At 48.8% G+C, this 22,456-nt stretch overlaps 1 protein-coding gene across 3 annotated transcripts in view; it reads right to left on the bottom strand.

Moving 5' to 3' along the window:
- COL9A2 (collagen type IX alpha 2 chain) overlaps positions 1 to 22,456 on the bottom strand; it is a 69,196-nt gene that overhangs the window by 43,838 nt on the left and 2,902 nt on the right. For all 3 annotated transcript variants that reach the window (XM_053267678.1, XM_053267679.1, XM_053267680.1), the window contains exons 2-12: positions 20,948 to 21,065; positions 16,914 to 16,988; positions 14,476 to 14,511; positions 12,994 to 13,056; positions 10,113 to 10,166; positions 8,284 to 8,319; positions 5,865 to 5,888; positions 3,929 to 3,982; positions 1,476 to 1,529; positions 1,042 to 1,089; positions 426 to 482 (exon numbers count right to left, since the gene is read on the bottom strand). In XM_053267678.1, the coding sequence (XP_053123653.1) occupies positions 426 to 482; positions 1,042 to 1,089; positions 1,476 to 1,529; positions 3,929 to 3,982; positions 5,865 to 5,888; positions 8,284 to 8,319; positions 10,113 to 10,166; positions 12,994 to 13,056; positions 14,476 to 14,511; positions 16,914 to 16,988; positions 20,948 to 21,019 (573 nt within the window). In that variant the 5' untranslated portion in view covers positions 21,020 to 21,065. The remainder of the gene's footprint in view (positions 1 to 425; positions 483 to 1,041; positions 1,090 to 1,475; positions 1,530 to 3,928; positions 3,983 to 5,864; positions 5,889 to 8,283; positions 8,320 to 10,112; positions 10,167 to 12,993; positions 13,057 to 14,475; positions 14,512 to 16,913; positions 16,989 to 20,947; positions 21,066 to 22,456) is intronic.

Genomic DNA, 22,456 nt, shown 5'->3' with positions numbered 1-22,456 from the left:
CCAAAAGACCTTGAAGAGTACCTCAGCACCATAGGGGCCACAGAAATCACCATCAGCCAATTACAAAAAGCAGCTTTACTGGGAACAGCATATATTCTGCGACGATATCTATAACCATTGACAATAAAATTCTGGCATCCCAGGTCCTTGGGAAGGACTCGATGTCTGGATAAAACAAACCGGTCAATAACACCTGTCTGACTGTGTAAACAAGAAATAATAATAATAATAATAATAATAATAATAATAATAATAATAAATGTTGAGTATATGCGGAAGAGAGAGCTGCTTGCTGATCACACCCTCAACATGGATGTAACCACGGTGGATGTACCCAAACGGGTGGTGCAGAGGGGACGGGACACATCAAAAGCATTTCTGTGTAAGGTGACAACAGGTAAAATGTAATGCAGGTTCACCCTTACCTTCAAGCCTTGCAGTCCCTGGGGGCCCTTGGGTCCAGGCGGGCAGTTGGTAGGACACTGTAGGGGAGAAGAGGAGGTTTTCTTTCAACCAAGAGGCAGCTAGGTAGCTGGTGGAAAACAAGGGCCAGTCATAGGAACATTAGGCGCTGCCTCTACCAAGTCAGAGCACTGGCCCATCTGTCTCCTAGTACTGCCCGCACTGACAGGCAGCAGCCCATCTACCCACAAGTGTATCTTCCAAGGATGGAAGAGGAGGATGAGGCAGGTTTGGGTTTTGAAAGCGGAACATAACTGAAGCCATGCCCATGCGGCTCTGGCACTGTTGAAACTACTGCACATGCCTTTTGATACTGTGATTTCTATAGGGATGTTCGTTTAAGATTAATTTCCCCCCTGCTGGCAAATTTTCCCGGTCATCCTGATGAATTTTATTTAAATCTTTTGTTGTCCAATTTTAATATGGGGGTTAGTACCCAAATGGCCAGGTTTTGTTATATATGTAAAACACGTTCTGATTTTACATGATGTTGTTTTCTTCTCTCTGCTTTCTGGTCTATGACCGAAATAAACTTACTACTACTCACTGAAGTCAGAATCTAACCGCTGCTTTCCTTACCAAGAAATCAGCACTGCCTTCGACTCCATGGATGCGCCCGACGGGGCCCTTGGGAATAAATGAGAAACAATTAAGTCTTCAAAAGCAGCCTGGTCTTCAGCTCGGGCACAGGCGGGCCACCTCTTTCCATTTCTCACTGGAGGGAAAGGCCTGAGGCTCTGACAAGGGCTACACCGTGTGTCAATTTGTCGTCAGATCCCAGATAAAACTGAGTGCATACACTCAGTCTTCACAGGGGAAGACCACCAAGAGATGAAAAATCCCCATCCTTCTTCCCTAGTTGCCAATGCTTATAAATACCGCAGGCACACCACATTGTGAGCTTTGTGATCCATAGTCATTGGCTACACCCCAATTCCATCAAAAGGTTTCATCTCCAATTCTGTGTAAACTGTGTGTGCAGGGAGATCAGAAATAGCAGTGACCAAACTTACAGGCTTCCCAGGGGGCCCTGGAGGTCCTTGCGGCCCGTCTGGTCCACGTTCACCCTGAAAGAGAGAGACCACAGAGAGATTTGCCCGTGGGTGTCTTGTGGCAGCATGCAGATGTCCATGACAACCCAGTCAGCATCGTTTCTGCACAAATGCTGCCAGGGAGAACAAGTGCTGCTCCTAGCAATGGGAAAGGTGCTAAAAAGGAGACCCACTTTTAAAAGACGGCCTACTGACAGCCATGAGTGGAATCTCAAGACCCAAAGGGGTGAATGATGACATGGTGGGAGTGCAGTCTAATGGGAAGGAAACGCCAACAGCAGAATGCAGTAAGAGATCAAAGATAGTGGCTATGATACAGTATGGTGTAGTGGTTAGAGTGTTGGAATAGGGCCGGGAGACCCGGGTTCAAATCCCCACTCAGCCATAAAACTCACTGGGTGATTCTGGGCCGATCACTTATCCCTCAGCCTAACCTACCTCACAGGGTTGTTGTGAGGATTAACATAACCATGTATGTTACATGGCTCCTTGGAGGAAGCTCCTCTGGGCTCCTTGGAGGAAGAGAAGCATACAAATGTAAAAATAAATAAATAAAATATGATGGAGCACAGGGAAAGAATGGAACAGAGATCACCCTTTGGTGTAACATAGGAAGCTGCCATATACTGAGTCAGACCACAGGTCTATCTAGCTCAGTATTGTCTTCACAGACTGGCTGCGGCTTCTCCAAGGTGGCAGGCAGGAATCTCTCTCAGCCCTCTCTTGGAGATGCTGCCAGGGAGGGAACTTGAAACCTTCTGCTCTTCCCAGAGCGGCTTCATCCCCTGAGGGGAATATCTTGCAGTGCTCACACATCGTCTCCTATTCATATGCAACCAAGGCAGACCCTGCGTAGCTAAGGAGGCAAGGCCTGCTTGCTACCACAAGACCAGCTCTCCTCTGCAAGATGGCTTGGCAGAGGATGGGAGTAGAAGAACTAGACTAAGGAGGCTGCTTAGGTGCCTGGGTAAAGGGAAGGCATGAGGAACAAGGGTTGGGATATGGATAGGAGGAAGTCAGGGCCATGGACTATGTTAAGAACAACAGCCTTGCTGGATCAGTCCCACAGTGGCCCACCAGATGCCTCTGGGAAGCCCATAGGCAAGAGATTAAGGCATGCCCTCTCTCCTGCAGTTACTCGCCCACAACTGATATTCAGCGACATCCTGCCTCTGAGCCTGGAGATGGCCTATAGCCATCAAGACTAGCAGCCATTGATAGACCGGTCCTCCATGACTTTGTCTAAGCCCTGCCTAAAGCGATCCAAACTGGTGGACATCACCGCATCCCATGGCAGAGAATTCCATGACTAATGATGTGCTGTGTGAAAAAGTCTCCTCCTCAGACAGGAAGTGACTGGAAGTACCCGGTGTGCGTGCGCCAGGTACATCCGGTCACTTCCTGTCCGAGGAGCAAATGGGGCGACACGGAGGTATGCTGCTGCCCCGCGAGACTCTTTTAAACTGCAGGGCTGGTGGGGGAAATGCGGCGGGTGGCAGGGCTGGTGAATGCACCCTCATCTGTCCTTAAATGTATCCCCCCCACCTTCGAACCGCCCCCCACCGGTTCTGTGCACATCCCTACTGCACGGTTAACTGCACAGCTCTACCTGACGAATGGCCAGCCTGTAGGCAGCATGGCTCTCCATGCTGGGGCAGGACAGGATGGGGGAGAGAGGAGCAAATGGAACTCCAGGAAGGAGCAGCAGTTCTGCTTTCTTTCATGGCCCCGCTGCCACAAGACCCGCTCTCTTAATTCTAAACTACAGTAGCTCTGCATTCTACTGAAAACGCCACTGTAAACTCATCATGTTGAAATTAGCGTCACAGAAGCCAGGCTCTGCCTGTGGAGAAATCTGAAGCTCTTCCAGGGACAGGTCAAAAAGTAGTAGTTCTTTTATTTAGTCATAGGCCAAACAAAGACAGGTTGAAAAAGCTGAATGGGAATCACAGAATCCTTGGCCACCTTTCTCTCTCCTGCTCATCTTATCTTTCTTTTGACTGCTAATTGATCCTAGAAAGGTTGGGCGTGGGAGGAGAGGGACAATGAGATGCCAGAGAGAAGCATGGATTAATAGCAGGGCTGAGAGAGGTGGCCAGAGATTCCTGCTTCCCTGTGTTTGCTTACCAGTTTTGTCTACCAACGTTCAGAATTCTCAGGAGTCAGAACTTGGCTTACGCGTGGCTGTTTCTCCAGAACGCAGGGCTCTTCAAACGCTGGTCCCTAACTATTGCTGGACCACAATTCCACAAAGTCTGTTGTGGCTGGGGATGATGGGAGTTGTAGTCCAGCCACATCTGGAAACCCAACTTTGAGAACCCCTGGTGCAGTGTGCATCCATGCTCTTTTCCCAGAACAGAACCTGGAAAGCCAACAACACACCCCGTGAAATAGATCTTGATTACACCTCTTACCTTGGGTCCCAGAACGCCGATTTCTCCAGGAAGTCCAACCTGGCCTGGAGTACCCTTTAGGAAAGAAACAGAAAAATATACTCTCTTTGAATCATATGGATCACACAAGGGGCAAACGCACTGAAACAAGGCAGAGTATTCCAAGTATTCCAGAGTATTCCAAGGTTCCCTGCAAAGTCACTACAAGTTCTGATGGATCTGCCAGGTTTTGCTTTGCTATCAAGGAAGGCACTCTTGAGTTAACTGTGAGGTCATCCACACAAGCAAAAACTGTGTCCTACCTTGGTTTGAGAGCTGTGTGTACTCCCAATTTTTGGTGGTGTGGAAGCGAGGTAGGAGGAGAAGCTGGGTAGAGGTGATTGTGTGGAAGCAAGGGAGGAGGAAAACCTGGGTAGCCTTTCCTCCTCCCTTGCTTCCACGCAACTGAAAACTGGGACACATGCAGCTCCCAAACCCAGGTAGAACACAGTTTTCGATTGTGCAAATGATCTCAGTGTGATATAAAGAATCAGTGTAGCGTGGTGGTTAGGGAGTCAGACTACCCAGGTTCAAATCCCCACTCAGCCATGATGCTTACTGGGTGGCTCTCTCGGCCTAGCCTACCTCAAAGGGTTGTTGTGAGGATAAAATGGAGTGGGGACCATGATTGCCATCCCGAGTTCCTTGGGCGAATGAAATAAAATAGTGAGCTGGTCCATCTACGGCTGTACTGTCAGAATTCGTCCACCCCCTTATGTGACATTTATGCGACAACCTCTGAACACACAAACGAGGACAACACAAGCGTGTGCATTAACAGGAAAGAAAGAGGAGCTCATCTGGTGGGGCTGGGGGGGATTCTGGGTTTACATTTCTATTATTGGCTGCCCACCAAGAAAATAAAATCCGGCTCAGATCTGCAAAATTCTGAACTCTTGGCGACATATTAAAGCAGACCCTTGGTCTATCAACCCCAATATTGTCTGCTTTGACTGGCATCAGGTCTGCAGGGCCCTAGGCTGAGGGAGAGGCACCCTTCCTGGTCCTGAGAACACGGCAGCCAGAGATGCAGGAGTCTGCCCCGGGGTCTTCTGCATGCAAGCCAGGGGCCAGTCAGTCAGGGGCCAGGGGCCCTCCCAGCCCTCAGCCCTTGCCATGCCTTGCTCAAGGTCTGAGCAGCTGGACCAACGCAATATCTTTGGATATTGCTTATAACCCCTGCTAACTGAGTAAAGAGACCCCTTTCAAAGTAGGGATTCTCTTCTATTGAGCAGGGGGAGAGCGGCTGGCCCTGTCCAACCCCAGCACAGCATCCCTCCAGTGGCTGTGGCTGGTATCTGCCTTCTTTCTCTTTGTAGATTGTGAGCCCTTTGGGGACAGCAGGACATCTTATTCATGTATTATTTATTTTTCTGTGTAAACCGCTTTGAGAACTTTGGTTGAAGAGCAGTATATAAATATTCGTAGTAGTAGTAGTAGTAGTAGTAGTAGTAGTAAATACTGAGACACCATGGCTCACCTTGTTCAAGGCCTCTAGCACCAGATCCTAATCCTTTTCTCCTTTGCCCAGTAGACTATATGGCAATGTTATGAACGAACACACGAACACACACCCCACCAGTGTTCAGGAATTCCCAGATGTTGTTGACTACAACTCCCAGAATCCCCAAGCAAAGGCTATTGCCGCTAGGGATGCTGGGAGTTGTAGTCAACAACATCTGGGAATCCCTGTTAGAAGGAACCAGGGTTCCCTCTAACAGGGATTCCCAGATGGTGTTGACTAGAGCTCCCAGTATCCCCAGCGGCAATGGCTTTTGCTTGGGGATTCTGGGAGTTGTCGTCAACCACATCTGGGAATCCCTGTTAGAGGGAACCCTGGAAGGAACACTGACCCCTACCTCTCAGATCAAGCCCACTGCCTTGAATCAGCATAACCAGTCACACGGCTCGTACTTACAGGGGCTCCTGACAGTCCGGGACCCTGAAAGGAGAAAAGAGCTGCCATGAATTATGGTTATCAGCCGCGGAAGGAGCCAGGCACTGGGGCAGAAAGCTCAGGGGGCAAAGGAGCTCTTGCGTTCCCCCAGATGGGTTGCATCGTATTTTTGGAGCACAACCCTCTCTCCCTCCCTCCCTCCCTCCCTCCCCACAGTGCCCAAGCCTCCGCAGCCTCGGTGCAGCCGTCCTGCATTCTGCTCCCCACCCAGCCACTCCAACACAGCAACTTAGAATCATGGATTGTGAGAGCTGGAAGGGACCTTGAAGGTCATCTAGTCCAGCCCCTGCTCAGGGCACGGAACTGCTACCGCATCTCTCACCGACAGGGGCGGAGCAAGCGCGTTGCCGCCTGTAGGCAACCCAAGATTTGCCACCCTGGCTCGAGGGGCTCGGCGGCCATACTTGTAAAGGGGAACCCAGCAAGGAAAGGGCTGCAGGGGTGTGTGTGTGTGGGGGGGGGGTTCCATCTTTTCACCATGCGCAGAGAGCCCTGAAATGGGCCAGAAATGACCCAACCTGTCATTTGGGAGGGGCTCTCGCCACCATCTCCGCCACGCCACCGCCATCCTGCCACCATCCCGATGTATCCTGGTGGTTTTTAAAAGGTAGAGAAGGGAGATTTAACTTTCCCCCGACCCAAGCCCTTTCCTTGCACACCACTCTCAAAATCTGCCGCCCCTTGAAATTTGCCGCCGTAGGCAAGCGCCTGTATCGCCTATGCGTTAATCCGCCCCTGCTCACAGACAGCCATCCAGCCTCTGCTTAACTTCCAGCACATCTCCCGACTTCGGCACGCTGGCCTTCTCCACCGACTGCCTCACACACACATCAGGCCCGATGATAACACAGCAAAAGCTTCTTCACTCAGAAGTAAGGTGCACAGATTTCCATGGCCCTTCCTCCCAAGTAAATGTGTTGAGACAGCAACTTAAAGCCTTACATCCGCAAACATCCTTCAGGTGCATACCATGGCCAACACAGCTGCGTTTTTCACCTCCTGCAGCATAAGCCCGACCTCTCCCTGCCTTCACAAGGCACTTGAGAGACATACTAGGCAACCAATTAAATGCTAATCCAGTAGTCTTGCCCGCCCCGCCCCCCACTCGCTTCTGATGCACTGTCCAAATTCTTGCCTTATTTTTGTAAAGTATCATGTGTATATTTATCCAGTTAAATGTATGTCACTGCCCCCCCTCCCACTTTTAAAATAAAGCAGAATTGATTTTTTCCCCCAATGTTAAAAAACTGCTTGTAGAGGTTGGAGAGGAAGTGACTGGTGATGCCGCCAGCTCCCAGACAATCAGTCCTATGCACAGCAGCTTCCGCTGCAAACAGAAGGACAGATTTCCCTCCGGCTCAAGCCAGGAAAGAAAGCAGTGCACCTTGTTAGAAGTGAGAATTATACAGCCGTGACTCTTAGCACTGCAGTAACTTGTTTTGACCACTAGAGGCATGAGGAGTTATGTTAATAGATCTCTCTTGGTCAGTTAGAGTCAGATTTTGTCAAGCGTTGAAAGCTAGTGCTTGTTTGTGTATATTGTTCTATATCTCCTTCCCAATATGTGATGTTTGTTTCTTAATAAACGATTATTGGTTTTTTGAACTCAACCTATGGTCTTCCGATAACTTCTTGGGCTATAAACCGCTTTACCACCAGAGCATGCACAGGGAATAAATAAATGGCCACATTCACACTTAACATGGAACCGTGGGTCCAATGGACACGTGGTTCTGCTCTCCTCCCCCTCACCCCCACCATGTTGTTACCTGTCCCGCATTCGGATGTGATCAGCAGGACCCAAACTATAGTCAGAGAGGAGGGAGAACTGGCTGTGTGGGCTTCTTTCTGGAATGAAGGACAGCCCCAGCAGCCAATCACAGCTAGAGCAAGGGGACAGCTTCCTCCCTCAACTCTGGTTGGAGCTCAGTGGGGCTGCAGTTCAGCATTTGGATGTAATGCTGACCTTCAAACCTCAGTAGGAGCGGCAAAACCCATGACAAACCAAAGATTCAAATAGTAGTTTCAGGAGGGAAACCTTGGGTTTCTTTTGTGTCTGAACTGCAGTTGCATGCGTTCGGACATGCCAGAATTTCAACCTCTGGCACCTTCAACTCCAGTTTCCCGTTACGTGTGAATGGGGCCAATGTTTCTCCCCACACCCTTCAGCACAAGAGCCTCTGGATGGGGCGGTTTATAAATGTAATTAAACAAACAAACAAACAAACAAACAAACAAACAAACACATCTGACCACAGAGCAGGGTCGAGTGCAATGCCACCATGGGTTCTCTTCTCAGATCATGCTTGCAGACACACCGGGTTGCGTGCTTTCTTGACAGGCAAGTGCAATAAAGGAAAAATAAAAACCAGATACTTACTGGGAGTCCGGGGGGCCCTGGAAGTCCAGGCTGGCCCTGTGTTAATGCAAGGAGAGAGAGAGAGAGAGAGAGAGAGAGAGAGAGAGAGAGAGAGAGAGAGAGAGAGACTGAGTGCAAAAACCTTTTCTCTCCAGTCTTGTTTAGAGTCCCTTGGGTTTACAAGCTAAGCCTTAGTTATGTTGTTGCCGAAATCCTGCAGCATCCAGGGAGAGGGAAACGTGATATAATCAGTCCGAAACAGTCAGGTGCAGCTGAGCTCTCCTTCAGTAGCAGTCAGCAAGATTTTAAGAGACTGAAAAGTATATTAGTGAGGCTGACGGTTCTCCCTATCACATGTTTTCTGCAGTGTACATGAGGCTAAAAAATGTATGCACTGCAAATACAGGGGGTAAACTTTTTTGGTAAAACTTCTATCAGTTTTTCTAAGTCAATCAATCCCCCCTCCCCCACCCCGCCACCTCCCCTGGAGAGACTGGTTATGGGTTGACTGACCGGTTGGTTGATGGTTGTATACCATCTAGTGATATTTTATGTTTTCTTGCTGAGAAATTTATCCGAGTCGGGATCCAATAGAGCAGGGGTTCTCAACGTTGGGTCCCCAGATGTTGTTGGACTTCAACTCCTATAATCCCCCAGCCCCAGTGGCCTTTGGTTGGGGATTATGGGAGTTGAAATCCAACAACATCTGAGGACCCAACGTTGAGAATCCCTGCTATAGAGAGTGTTGGGGGTGAAGTCAGAAAGGAAAAGGGAGGAACGGAGGAGGAGGAAATGAGTTGTTTCTGAACACTCTTAGTTAAATCTACATAAGTTTTCTTTATGTCTATGAGGGAAGCAGCCATAAAACATTTGGTGATGAGATTTTGAACCAGCTAAGCATGTGAGCCTGCAAAGCTTGTGAATATTCCTGCAACCTCATTTCATTGCATTACTAGGCCTACATTCCTGAACTGCTTTCTAGAATCACGGCTGCTTGTTTCTCCAGCTCCTTGAAGATACTTTTTCCTTCTCAATCCTGGACTCTGTTGTTCACTGGATGCCCACTGCAGCACAGCTCAGATCCCACCACCACCTTTTTTCTTGTCCACCCCAGGAGAGCCTGCTCTTCCCTGGAAATAATGGAGGTCCTATTTCTGCAATTACCTCCTCACCAAACAGAGCCCTGATTTTACTCCAGCCAAGCAGAAGGTTCTAATGCTTCACTGCCTGGGCCCTGAAGGCCAGAGGATATATACTCATATGCCCTTTCCTACCAACTTGGAAGGGGATGCCAACCGTTATGAAGCTGCTCTGCAAGCCTTAGATGATCATTTCAACCCTACTTTGAATGCGATTGTGGAATGCTACAAGTTCTGTTCTAGATCCCAACTGCCTGGTGAATCTGTCGATCAGTATATCGCAGCATTGCGTGCCTTAAGTGTAACCTGTGAGTTTGCCACCTTTACTGATGAAATGATCAGGGATCAGATTGTTATAAAAACAAAGTGCTGCAAATTGCTATTGGAGAAGAACCTCACCTTTGAAAAAGTCATAGAGATGGTTAGGAGGGTGGAAAATGCTCTTCACGGTGCCAAATCACTCTCTTTGGTACCCTAAACCCAACCTCCTGAAATTGAGCTGTTCAGGAGTTCAGTCTGAATTTTTCCAAGCTCAACCTTCTTCTGTAGCTCATTCTGTCCCCGCAAACGTTCCGCCAGTGACATATGAATCCAAGCCCTTATGGCTTCAAGTGTGGACACTGTGCACATACACAACCACAAACTATCCTCAAAACAGCCCTCCATCTCCCCAATCCTGAAAATAAGATCCGACAGAAAAGAGTCACTCACTTTGGGGCCTGGTCTCCCGAAAGGCCCTGGTTCTCCTTTTGCTCCTGTTAGACCCTGCAGAATAAGAAACAAAGAAGAGAATTACTCCCACCGGATCAGCTCACGGGACATCAGCTGGCATTTGTAGGAGGGAGCCGATACTGGAAGAATAAAGAGAGCTGAGAGTTGGCCATGGTTGTGGAGAACCCTGGAGGGAATGGACCAGCAAGGACACTGCCGGTGTTAAAGGAAGATCTTCGGGGAACGCTAGCTAACTGAGCAAAGAGGGGCCTTTTTTAAAGTGGGGATCCTCTTTATTTAATGGGGAGAGCAACTGGCCCTTTCCATCCCCAGCACAGCATCCCTCCAGTGGCTGTTGCTGGGGTCTATCTTATGTTTCTTTTTTAGATTGTGAGCCCTTTGAGGACAGGGAGCCATTTTGTTTGTTTGTTTATATGTAAACAGCTTTGGGAACTTTTTGTTGAAAAGTGGTATATAACTATTCATTGTATATAAATATTGGTGGTCTTGTATCTTTGGGAAATCCGACAAAGCATGCTAAAAGGGAGTGGATGCCTATGGTTGCCACTGTTCAATCAGGGGCCAAGTTGGCTGTCTAAATCTGCTCCCTTCCATCCACTCCATTGAGCAAGGCTCCCATTTAAAGGGCCCACCCCTGGCGGAGGGGTGCCCTTTGCTGGCTCCTCCCCCTCTTGCTCACAGGCAGTTGGCAATTCAACGAGACTCTCTGCAAAGGGAAGAGGACCCCTCCCATGATCTGGAGAAGCCGGTGGAGATGGTGATGGTGGCACGTTGCCCCATTGGCCTCACCTTCACGTGATCACACACACGTTGTGGGTGTCGAGGGTGGTGCTATTTCATCCACTTGGTGAAGAAGCTTTCGTTTCCCTCAGACGTGCCCTCCTGCAGTGAGACCCTAGAGCACCTTCCTTACAAGGCAAGGCGGCCACACCTGGGGCTTTTTCGTTTAGAGGAAAGATGACTGAGGGGAGACCGGATAGCATTATGAGGCTATTCTCATGACCAGCAAAAATCAGGTTAGGAGAGCCTAGCCCGATTTTTGCTGCTCGTGTAAACCTCAACTCCGTGCCGCGGCAACTCATGAGGAGACCACCGGCCAGGAGGCTAAAAATCAGCCTCCCAGCTTGGGGGGGTCTCTCCAGCATGCTCTGTGCGCTCGTGCAGGGCATGTTGGAACTTCCAGGGGCCGTGCAGCCCCCGGACTCCCAAGCCCCTGCTGGCTCCATGACAGTGCCGGTAGTCAGCAGTCAAGAACAGGGCAGGGCTTGCTGATCGGCTTAGCCCGCTCTCCCCGCAAACCCTTTCAAAGTGGGTCTCACTGGTCGTGAGACCTGTCTCTATGTCTCTCTATAACCTTATGCATGGTGTGCAGAGAGAGGAGAGAGATAATTCCCCCCCCCTTTTGCATAACACTAGAACCAGGGGTCATCCCATGAAAGTTAGGACCACCAATGGGAAATACCTTTTCACATAATGCATAATTAACCTATGGAATTCTCTGCCCACAAGATGTGGTGACAGCCAACAGCGAGGATGGCTTTAAGAAGGGCTTAGATAAATTCATGCAGGGAAGGACTATGAATGTCTACAGGTCTGGTGGCTATAAGCCACCTCTAGCCTCAGAGGCAAGATGAGTCTCAATACCAGTTGCAGGGGAGTAGCAGAAGGAGAGAGAGCAGGCCCTCAGCTCTTGCCTGTGGGCTTCTCAGAAGCATCTGGTGGGCCACTGTGTGAAACAGGATGCTGGACGAGATGGGCCTTGGGCCTCATCCAGCAAGGCAGGACGTTCTTATCTGTCACTCGCAGGAGTCCTATTAATAGTCCATTATCCCTGATGCAGGAGAGACTTGACCTTGCCCCTAAGAATCTTAAAAAACCAAAACAAAAAAACCCCTCATCATACAGAATGGAAGTGGTATAAGCCATGCCCAAGATGGTTGCGGGAAGTTGGTTAGCTGGGAGAAGCAGGATGAGAAGAGATAGGCTGTTCTCATGACCCTTATACTGGGTAGGACAAGCGCCCTCTCCACTTTCGGGAGCTCTGTGCTGATTTTCGGCCGTGTGATAGTTAAAAGCTAGGTTGGAGGAGGGTGAGGGGATTGTTGGGGGGGGGCGCAGGCTCCAATGGCAGCATCCAGTGGTGTCCCAGATGTTCTTGACTGCAACTTCCATCATCCTTAGCTGCAATGGTGTTTGCCCAGGGATTATGGGAGTTGTAGTCAACAACACCCACCTAAGACCTCCTATGCTGCCTCATCGTGGTGGTGAGTTATTCCTGGGAGGAATAAGCAAAGTACGCCAGGAGGTATACTCCCAGTAGAGCCACCCAAAGCATGAACGCCATCCCAGCTGCCCAGCTAAAGCAAGCAGGCACCCATATTGGGCAGCAGTGATACAGGAAGGTGCTGGAGGCAGACGATCACTTCAGTGACGACGACAAAGGCAGCATTTCATAGTGCGCGGGAAGAGGCAATGGTAAACCACTCCTGTATTTTACCAAGAAAACCACATGGATCGACAAAATAGAAGAGAATCTATCTATGGGGTCACTAAAAGTCGACACTGACTTGACAGCACTTAATCAAACAATCAAGCCAACAACATCTGGAAATCCTTGAACACTGGCAACATCCTACTCAGAACTACCACCAGCGGAGCCGGCACCCCCTCCCACACGATGCCCCATGATCCTCCAACCTAGATTTTTACTCTCACACGTGGCTGAAATTCCAGAGTCTGTCGAGCTCTCAGAGACAGGTAGGATGCTTGTCCTACCCACCTAACAGTTGCGGAAGCAGTCCTAGAGGTGAACCACAAACATACAACCCAACAGCATCTGGGGAGAGGAGTTGTTACTTACGTCAATGCCAGCTTTCCCGGGAGGGCCGTCTGGGCCCCGAAGGCCTGGCTCTCCTTTGGTACCCTGAAAAGTGGGAAAGTGAAAGATGATCTCAGGGATGCGAAAAGATCACACGGGCACAATGGAGTTACTGAGGTGGGGAAGTTTGTGTTTGGACGTTGCTGTTTTGTGTGAACCGCCTTGGGACTGTTTTAATGGAAGGCGGTATACAAATTTAACAATACATAAAAATAAAGGTGGGGCTGTAGACGTAGCTCAGGGAAAGAGCATTCGCTTTGCAGGCAGAAGGTCCCAGGTTCCATTCCTGGTATCTCCAGTTAGTTCTGGGAAAGACTCCTGTCTGAAACCTTGGAGAACTGCTGCCAGCCAGAGTAGACAATTCTCAGATAGATGGACCAACAACCTGACTTGGTAGGCAGCAGCTGCCAGTGTCCTAGGAAGGAGATGCTTGCACTTGACTAGGCCCTTCTTTCAGCTGAGTTTGTTTGGAAGTCAGAAGGTGCTGATACTATGCCCTAGCCAAGATTGTTTTTTTCCCTGGGTTTGCTGCTGTGATTGTTTCGCTTTTATTGTACTCCTTTATTGTAGGCAGAGCGGTTGTTCTCACGAGCCGCCAAGCCTGGGAGCGGCTGCCCATGAGAACTGCCGGGACCCACACAGATCCTGGCGGTGCTAAACCTAGTGCCCAAGCCTGGCTGTTCGCCAAGGTTAAGGGTGCAAACACGCCCTTCACCTGGTTGCCAGAACCGTGTGTCAGCACACGCTGACCGAGGCGGGCTCCTGGAATGCCCGCCCCTAGGGGAATCCCTCAGTGCACTGCCCCACCAGTGGTCTGACTCAGTATTTGGCAGCTTCCTCTGTTTGCCCCGCCCGCAAGGTCGGTCGTTCGAATGGCCCCAGAGCCGTTCCAAGCCAGTGGCAGCAATGCATGGCTCCCACTGACCCAGCTGGGCCCCCGCGGTGCGTTGGGCTCGACTGTGGGCACGGCTGGCTTCAGCTGGGCTACTGGCCTCTCTGGTTGGCCCACCTGGAACTGCCACTGTGTGAGGCCATGCAGAACCCCAAAGAGGCCCGGCTGGGTGGGTGCGCAGCTGTTGCGGTGGGAGCCACACTCTGGGGCCGGTAGTTGTGGGGCCGGGGGACTCCGGGCAGGCAGGAACCTCTGTGCCGCCACTTCACCGTGCGGGGGCCCCACATGTCGCCCCACATGCCTCGCACCCCCCTCAGGGACAGCCCAGGTTGTGGGTGGTTATGCTGTGAACAGCTGTGAGCCAGATTTGTCTGAACAGCGATCTAAACACGAGTGTAAATAAAACAATGTAAAAGAAAATGGTTCTAGAGATGACCAAACAAAATAAAGCCCAGCCCACCCCCAGACATCATGGGGACTCCCTCCTCTGTAGCACGGATCTCCCACCCCCAAACCAGCTGGTCACTTGGGCCCCACACGGATCAAAAAGGCTTGCGGGTTGGGATACTCACAGGGCTTCCGGCTGCCCCCGGTGGTCCTTTGTCCCCCTGCAGAGGTGGAAGAAAACCCATTAATAACAACATGGAAAGCTTCAGGTGCTGCTGCAAACATTTTCATAGGAACTTAGGAAGCTGCCTGCTACTGAGTCAGACCATTGGTCTATCTAGCTCAGTATTGTCTTCACAGACTGGCAGCGGCTTCTCCAAGGTTGCAGGCAGGAATCTCTCTCAGCCCTGTCTTGGAGATGCTGCCAGGGAGGGGACTTGAAACCTTCTGCTCTTCCCAGAGCGGCTCCATCCCCTGAGGGGAATCTCTTCCAGGGCTCACACTTCAAGTCTCCCATTCATATGCAACCAGGGTGGACCCTGCTTAGCTAAGGGGACAAGTCATGCTTGCTGCCACAAGGCCAGCATTCCTCTCCTCACATCACCCTGGAATGGAAGCATGGAGGGTCACATCACCCCCTCTTTCAACAACAACAAAGATTTATATACCGCTTTTCAACAAACATTTCCAAAGCGGCTTACATAGAGAAATAACAAATAAACAAATAAGATGGCTCCCTGTCCCCAGATGGCTCACAATCTGAAAAAGAAACACAGTCCATCTTATTTATTGATTATTGTTCTGCGTAAACTGCCCTGAGCCATTTTTGGAAGGGCGGTCTAAAGATCGAATAAAATAAATGATGAAATAATAAATAAGGTAGACGCCAGCAACAGCCACTGGAGGGATGCTGTGCTGGGGATGGATACGGCCGGTTGTTCTCCCTCTGCTCAATAAAGAGAATTGCCACTTTTTAAAAGTGCCTCAGTGCCCTCTTCCCCCCTCCGTTCAGTGGCAGCCGGTCAGGGCAGAGCAGGAGGGGTGGAAAATGAGCAGCACGTGTAGCTGTGGTGGGGCGAAGCGAGAAGGCAGCCAGGCAGGGCAAGACAAGCTCAAACAAGCCACAAATGCCACTTGTTTTTCACCCCCACTGCATCCATACACCAGAACAACTGGAGGCTTAAATGGACACCAGAACAGGAAATATCCACTTTCAGGATATATTTTTAAGCAGGTTCCCATCCCTTATGACCTCTGGGAACGAAAGGCCTTAGGGGATGGAGCCGCTCTGGGAAGAGAAGAAGGTCCCAAGTTCTTTCCCTGGCAGCATCTCCAAGGTAGGGCTGAGAGAGATTCCTGCCTGCAACCTTGGAGAAGCCGCTGCCAGTCTGTGTAGACAATACTGAGCTAGATAGACCAATGGTCAGACTCAGTATATGGCAGCTTCCTATGTAAAATATGCAGGCAGCTGTGCCTACACGTACATCTAAGAAGTCAGGATAGGGCTGAGGAATGGTGCCCTGAGGAGCTTCAGGGACATCTCTCTTTTAAATCAGATTTTGAAACTGTCCCTTGTAACCCATAGAAAATCCATACTTCTGTCGCTGTCATTGTCTTTCTGTCTGTAGATTCTGAACACTTGGGGGACAGGGGAAACCATCTTTTGTATTTTCTTTTGGTATGTAAACTTTTGATAACTTTTCTTCTTCTTCTGAAAAGCGGTCTATAAATATTACTGGTAATTAGAACTGATGTCCAGATGTCATTGTGCCATGAGATTGCGAGCCTATCTGCAGCTGGTCTTGTGGTAGCAAGCATGACTTGTCCCCTTAGCTAAGCAGGGTCTGCCCTGGTTGCATTTGAATGGGAGATTTGATGTGTGAGAACTGGAAGATCTTCCCCTCAGGGGATGGAGCCACTCTGGGAAGAGAAGAAGGTTCCAAGTCCCCTCCCTGGCAGCATCTCCAAAATAGGGCTGAGAGAGATTCCTGCCTGCCACCTTGGAGCTGCCAGTCTGGGAAGACAATATTGAGCTAGATGGACCGAGGGTCTGACTCAGTATATGGCAGCTTCCTCTGTTCCTATGTGGGTGGAATTCTGGTTAAGGTATTTCACCAAAGTTTGCCAAGCAAAGGGGAGGAGGGGAGAGGCCCCACCTCATGGGGTGATGACATAACACCACAGACTCTCCTCCGCCCCACTGCCTCTAGGATAAGTTTTCATCTTTCTCTTCCCCCTCTCCCTCCAGCTTCCTTGCTCCTTCTCAGCCCCCAAACTATCCAGAAGCAAAAGAATTTTACCGCCCCAAGAGGAAAAACCTGGATCCTTACAGCTCATGGCTGAACATCCCAGCTTTTGAGGGATAAAAGCAGCTCCTGTTTGCTGCAAATACACCGCTTTAATTGGATTGTGGGGGGGGGGCACTCAACCTCTCCCGAATGAGCGGACCACAAGATTCTGTACCTGCCATGGGGAATTGGTCAGCAATGAATGCACACAGGCAACCCACCAGCGCCCTCTGGCTGCCTCAGTTGGGGACAGCCCTTCTCCTGCACACAATGCCTGCCTTTGTACCCAGCAGCTCCCATCCTGCTCAGGTTCCTCCGCTCGGCTGTGTACTTACATCAATGCCGTCAGCTCCTGGCACTCCTGGCGGACCTGGGGGCCCCCGTGGTCCGGGTTCTCCTGGTGGACCTTGCTAAGGAAAGCAACCAGAAGAGGAACAAATTCATTTGGAGGAGAAAGGGAACGCAGCAAGCGCCAGCCAAGCCTGCCATGTTTCACCCACATCACATCACAGCTCTGGACTGGCATTGATCTTCACTCGGAGCTCTCTGCCCCGACCATGCCAGTCCCTTCCCCAGAGACCTGGCTGCAAGAGAGACATAGATCAGAACGTCAGCTATGGCGCTGTAGGCTGTGCGATGGGAGAGAAGATGCTTCTTAACTTGCTCTGATCACTGCAAAACACTTCCCCTTGCAACCAGCTGAAGCCAATAACTGGGAGCTAAGGTGCTATAGTGGATAGAATATTGGGCTTAACTCAGCGGGACCCGGGTTCAAATCCTAACACAGGCAGGAAAGCTAGTGGGTCATCTTGGACCGTTACTGCCTTTCAGTCGAACCTACCTTGTAAGGTTGTTGTGAGGATAAAATGAGACAAAGCCCAGGTAAGCTAACCTAAAGGTTCTTAGAATAAGAAACGATAGATAGGAAACAGTTTGGATAAAGCTGGAAGGTCCACAACTGGAAAGTCCTTTCCATGGATCCAGTGAAAGTGAATTCATCTTCTCTTCTCAATGACCACAAATTATTCTTTCCTCCTTGCCTCTGGGGCATCAGGGTGTACCACCACTGGACACACACAGCATGGAAGTTGGTCTGAGCAGCATTTCTCCCGGAACAATCAGACGATTTAGCATCTGCTCAGAGTCTAACAGACTGCCATATATCTGTGTCCAGGAATGAACTTTTCCTGAGCTGCGATTCTAAAAAAGGTGGTGGTATCTTCCTCACAGTAATGTGTAGCTTGGTTCATTGGCTTGAGTTGTCTGGGGTTATATCTTCTATATACACATCTTCATAGACTGATCAATTGTCTTTACTAAATCCATCGATGATTCTTTTGGACATTTCCCCTTTTCTGTAGGCTCTGAAGCATAACAGAGGCCCTGATGTCCACCAAATTACTAAATTCGTAGGAACTCCACAGACATTCAACGGGAAGGTGGTATCCATTGGTTGAAGTGATTATTTAAAACACACGAAGAATCACGAATGCAATCCTAGCTCTGCAACAGGTTTCTTGAAGAATCTTGAGTCAACTCACTTAAGCTTCCCTACTGGGCCATTGAGATAGGGGTAAGAACAGCATTTTCTTATTTCTCTTTGGGGGAGGCTAGCTGGAAGAAGATCAAGATATTTGTGATCCGAGTGCTAAATTCTAAAGCAGCAGGGGAAGCAGTGTCTGTGTGGTGGGGTGGGTGGTGGGTGGGAATAGAGCTCTAAGAGACAGAGCAAGATGGGACATTTTCCCCAGGCTTCAAAAAGCAAGTTTGTATGGTGGTGTTTAAATCCACTCTTGGTGGTACAGACTGAGGGAAGAAGCAGGCATGCAAAACCCCAGTCAGATTTAGAACACAAAGGGAATTAGGTCTCTAACATTCCTTTGAAATTTGATGGTTGTAATCTTGTCTACAGAGATACACCACTAAGCCAGTCCAAGTTAACTACCCCCTTGCAAAACAAGTTTCTGCTATGAAAGCACAAATTCTTTGATTTCCTGATCTTCTGTACCCTGTGTTTTCTCACAATTTCTGCCAAGGGCTGGCTGAATAAGTGCACTGAATTTATTACAGGTGACAGAGAAAATCAACCCAGAATAGTTGTCTGGGAATAGCTAGTGCAGCCCAGCAAAAATCTGCTAGTCTTGGAATAAAATCCCACCCTAGAACAGATCTCTTGCATGGCCTTCAGCAATTCGGTCTCTTGGCCTCAGTTTTCCATCTGCAAAATGGTCACAATTGTGACCAATCTCATGGGGCTATTATTGGGATAAGTAAGGAATTGCTCCATGGGTTCTCGAACTTGAGTCCCCAGATGTTGCTGGACTACAACTCCCATCATCCTCAGCCACAATGGCCCACCATAACAGCTAAGAAATGGATCTGTGAATCATGAGGTTTCCTGGTCAACTGTACGTCTGTCACAAACTTTCTAGGTAAGTCAAACAAAATTTGAGTCTCCCCTTCTCTGAATGTTTTAAAGGACCTGAAAACATGCCTGCTTAGTCCGGCTTTTAGTTTATAGTTTTGAAGTTTCAGGTTTTAGAGTTTTTATTTGTATTTCAAATTGTTTTGATCATGTTAATGTTTTAATGGTTGTTTTTAGATTGTGAACCATCCAGGGACTTCTGGATGGGGCAGTACAAAAATGTGCAAAATAAATAAATTCACTCTTCTCAAGGCCTCAGATGTCTGCATTGGGGAAGCGGTACTGGCCCATCTTACAAGGTTGTTGTTATGCTGGTCTGACACCAAAATATAAGTGATTGATTGATGGATGGATTGATTGATACAAGGTTAAAGTGAGATAAAGTCATGACACACTCTGGACACTCAATGCTATATAAACCCTCGAGGAATTATCCAGCCAAATCTAAGCACTTTGAAGTCCAACTGATTTCAGTGGGAGAATTAAGCATATACTCGAATGTCTTTCACAGAATTTGTGAGATTTCCAAGTATTTTCATGTGGTTGTATCACGTGCCTGTAGCATTATTACTCAAGGGTTGCAGAAGGGGGATTTAAAACTAAGATCAAGTTAGACAGCCCTTTGAAATAAAGTAAAGCAGCTCTGCCTGATGTTTCAGTACATGGTTTCAATAGCAAGGATCTTGCATTCCGTACACATCGAGAGAATCAAAGAGAAATTCCAGCAGTTCTCAGCACTAAAAGCAAGATACAGTTCCAGCTGCATCCAACAGCAAGTTGGATCTCCACTCCTGTTTGCCATACATAATATAAGCATCGTATTGAACGTATAAAATACAATTTTTCCAGCCACAGGGAGGGAGGCTTCCTGAAGGGATCCAGTGAATGAATAACACTCTTTGTCCCTCAGAAACAGCTGCCAAACGTTCCTCTGTGTGAAGGTCCTCATTCCAAACCAGCATCAGCTTGTATAAAAGGTTGGTGTACCTAAGATCACACACCACTGTCCCTAAAGTGACTTAATCCAAATCCCGAACAAACGGATTTTGCTCTTTCCCCTGCCACACACCAGAGATCATCTTCCCTCTTCGTTATAGCTCACTCTTGAGAAAAGTTTGCTTTTCCAAAATTAATTTTTTTTAAAAAGCATTTAAACATTTTTAATTAGCAATTTAAAATATGTCTTAAAAGCAGGTCACTAACTAAATATTCTCACCCAATTTAGTTTAGAAGGGGTCAATGGATGGGATATCTTGCTGGATGCATTGTAACTGGCACCATCACAAAAACAGATCCTTGCTCCAAAAGAAGAATCCAAAAAAGCCGTGTTTAATTTGGTTCCAAAGGAAAGATGTTGTTTGGGGTTCCCCCCACAAAATAACACAGGTGTCTCCATATTAAGGCTCTCTTTCTTGCAACAACCCCTTTGTTGGATGAAACATGGACATTCCTTTGTGACTGTTGACACTTCTTAAAGAATACACCTTCTTTCTTCCCTGACTTTCCCACCAAGCAAAGGGCCCATTTCTCAGGAGGTTTCCAAAGCAGAAGTCGACAGCTGCCTGACACCCCACCCCAAGAGGCAGAGAGGCCCCACACTGAATGAAAAGAAAACACAATGCCCCTCAAAAATAATTATTAATATTTCAATTTGATAACTGCCCCCATCCCTAGCAAACCATGCCAAATAACCTCGAGCAAAAATGTCACCTCTCACTTCACAATGGCAGGGAAAACATGATTTTAACAAACAATAATAATTCAGAAGATATTTGCCAATATATTTCGATCCTAGTCTGGAACCAAGTGATTTTCGCCCCCCCAAACCGCCCCCCCCCCACTTCAGCCTGCTCTCAACTTCTTCTGGATCAGTAAGAGACCCCCTTCCAACCCTACTAATCCCAACAGTTTTCCAACAAGATAATATTAAGAAAAGGAACTTACAATCTGTGCCAGTGAAAAGCAGATGGTTTGGAAGAGAAGGCAGAACTTCAGGCTACTGAAACATCTAGCCATATTGCAGGCTTCAGGCTAGGCTGGATAAAAAGTGAGGCCAGCCAGCCTTTGAATGAATAAACCAGCAGGTCCAACAGGAGCAGAGAGGCAGAGGGGAGGAGAAGTGGTGGGAGGTCATTAATATGTAGCATTTTGGAACGTGGAGGCCGGTGATGGGGAGTAAAGGCATTGGCTGAGACCTCACCTCCCAGCCCTACTGACACATGAGACGAGAGAGAATTGGCTGAAGGATGCAATTCATGGTCCAGGTGAAGGGAACATTGTTTTAGGCAGCCAGCCCTCTTGCCTCCTCTGAGACCACAGAAAAGATTTTAGGTGGAAGGTCAACTAATTTGAACATGGAAAACCAGGCTCTGGGATGGGTCCCAGAGCATGGTTTAAGGGCACATAATACAGCCACAGAGCCACCTAGTGGCTCAGTGATAAAAGCAACCTGCCTAGAGCGCAGGAGGCTGTTGGTTCGAATCCCTGCTGGTGTATTTTCCAGAATATGGGAAACTCCTATATCCGGCAGCAGTGATATAGGACGGAGCTGAAAGGCATCCTCTCATACTGAGCGGGAGGAGGCATTGGTCAACCCCTCCTGTATTCTGCCAAGAAAACCACATGGCTCTGTGGTCGCCAGGAGTCGACACTGACTTGACGGCACAACCTGTCCTTTCCTTAATACAGCCAACTTGCTGAAGCTAAGCAGGTCTTGGTGAGGACAGCACCTGGATGGGAGACTCGTGTGTGCTCCTTTGCAGATGGAGGTGTAGTTCAGTGGTTGGAGAGCGACACTGATAATCAGTGTGGACAGTACTGAGATAGAAGGGCTGATTCAGTAGAAGGCAGCTTCCTATCTATAACGCCAAGATGGACAGAAATGCATGGCACATGCATAGGCTGCAATGGTCCTTACTGACCTAAGACAAAGCCTATTTTCTGGAATCGGTCCCTAGTGCCTCAGTTTTATCCCTTATTTTTATTTGGGGGGGGTGCCTTGTTCAGTTTTTTTGAGGCCACGACACAGACAAAGCTTAGGGTCAGACCTCCAGTAAAATGCTCACTGGAAGGAATAACCTGCCGAGACCTCGAGGAGCTGCCACTAGCCGGAATAGATAACACTGGGCTAGACAGAGGAACAGATGGAAGAGAGTCTGCCCCAGGGCCAGCACTAGAAATTTTAGTGCCCTGGGCGAATTATGACTTGGTACCCCCGTCACTAGACAAGAAGTCCAGAGTATGTCCGGTGGCCAGGAGCGGTGTGCATGCACACGGGGGCAAGCTTCTCCTCAGCCCTCAAGCTCTGTGCTGATAGAGGCTATGCCTTTACTTGGGAGTAAGCCTTATTGAACTCCTTATGTTCAAGCAAGCATGCATGAGATCAGTCTGCAGGGCTGCAAGCCGAAACACACAGAATAGCAGGAATGTGCAAACCAGTTCAGAACTGAACCG

The sequence above is a fragment of the Hemicordylus capensis genome, chromosome 7 (genome assembly GCF_027244095.1).
Source record: "Hemicordylus capensis ecotype Gifberg chromosome 7, rHemCap1.1.pri, whole genome shotgun sequence".
Lineage (NCBI taxonomy): Eukaryota > Metazoa > Chordata > Lepidosauria > Squamata > Cordylidae > Hemicordylus > Hemicordylus capensis.
The sequence above is the reverse complement of the archived record's forward strand: the minus strand, read 5'-3'. Positions and strand labels throughout refer to the sequence as shown.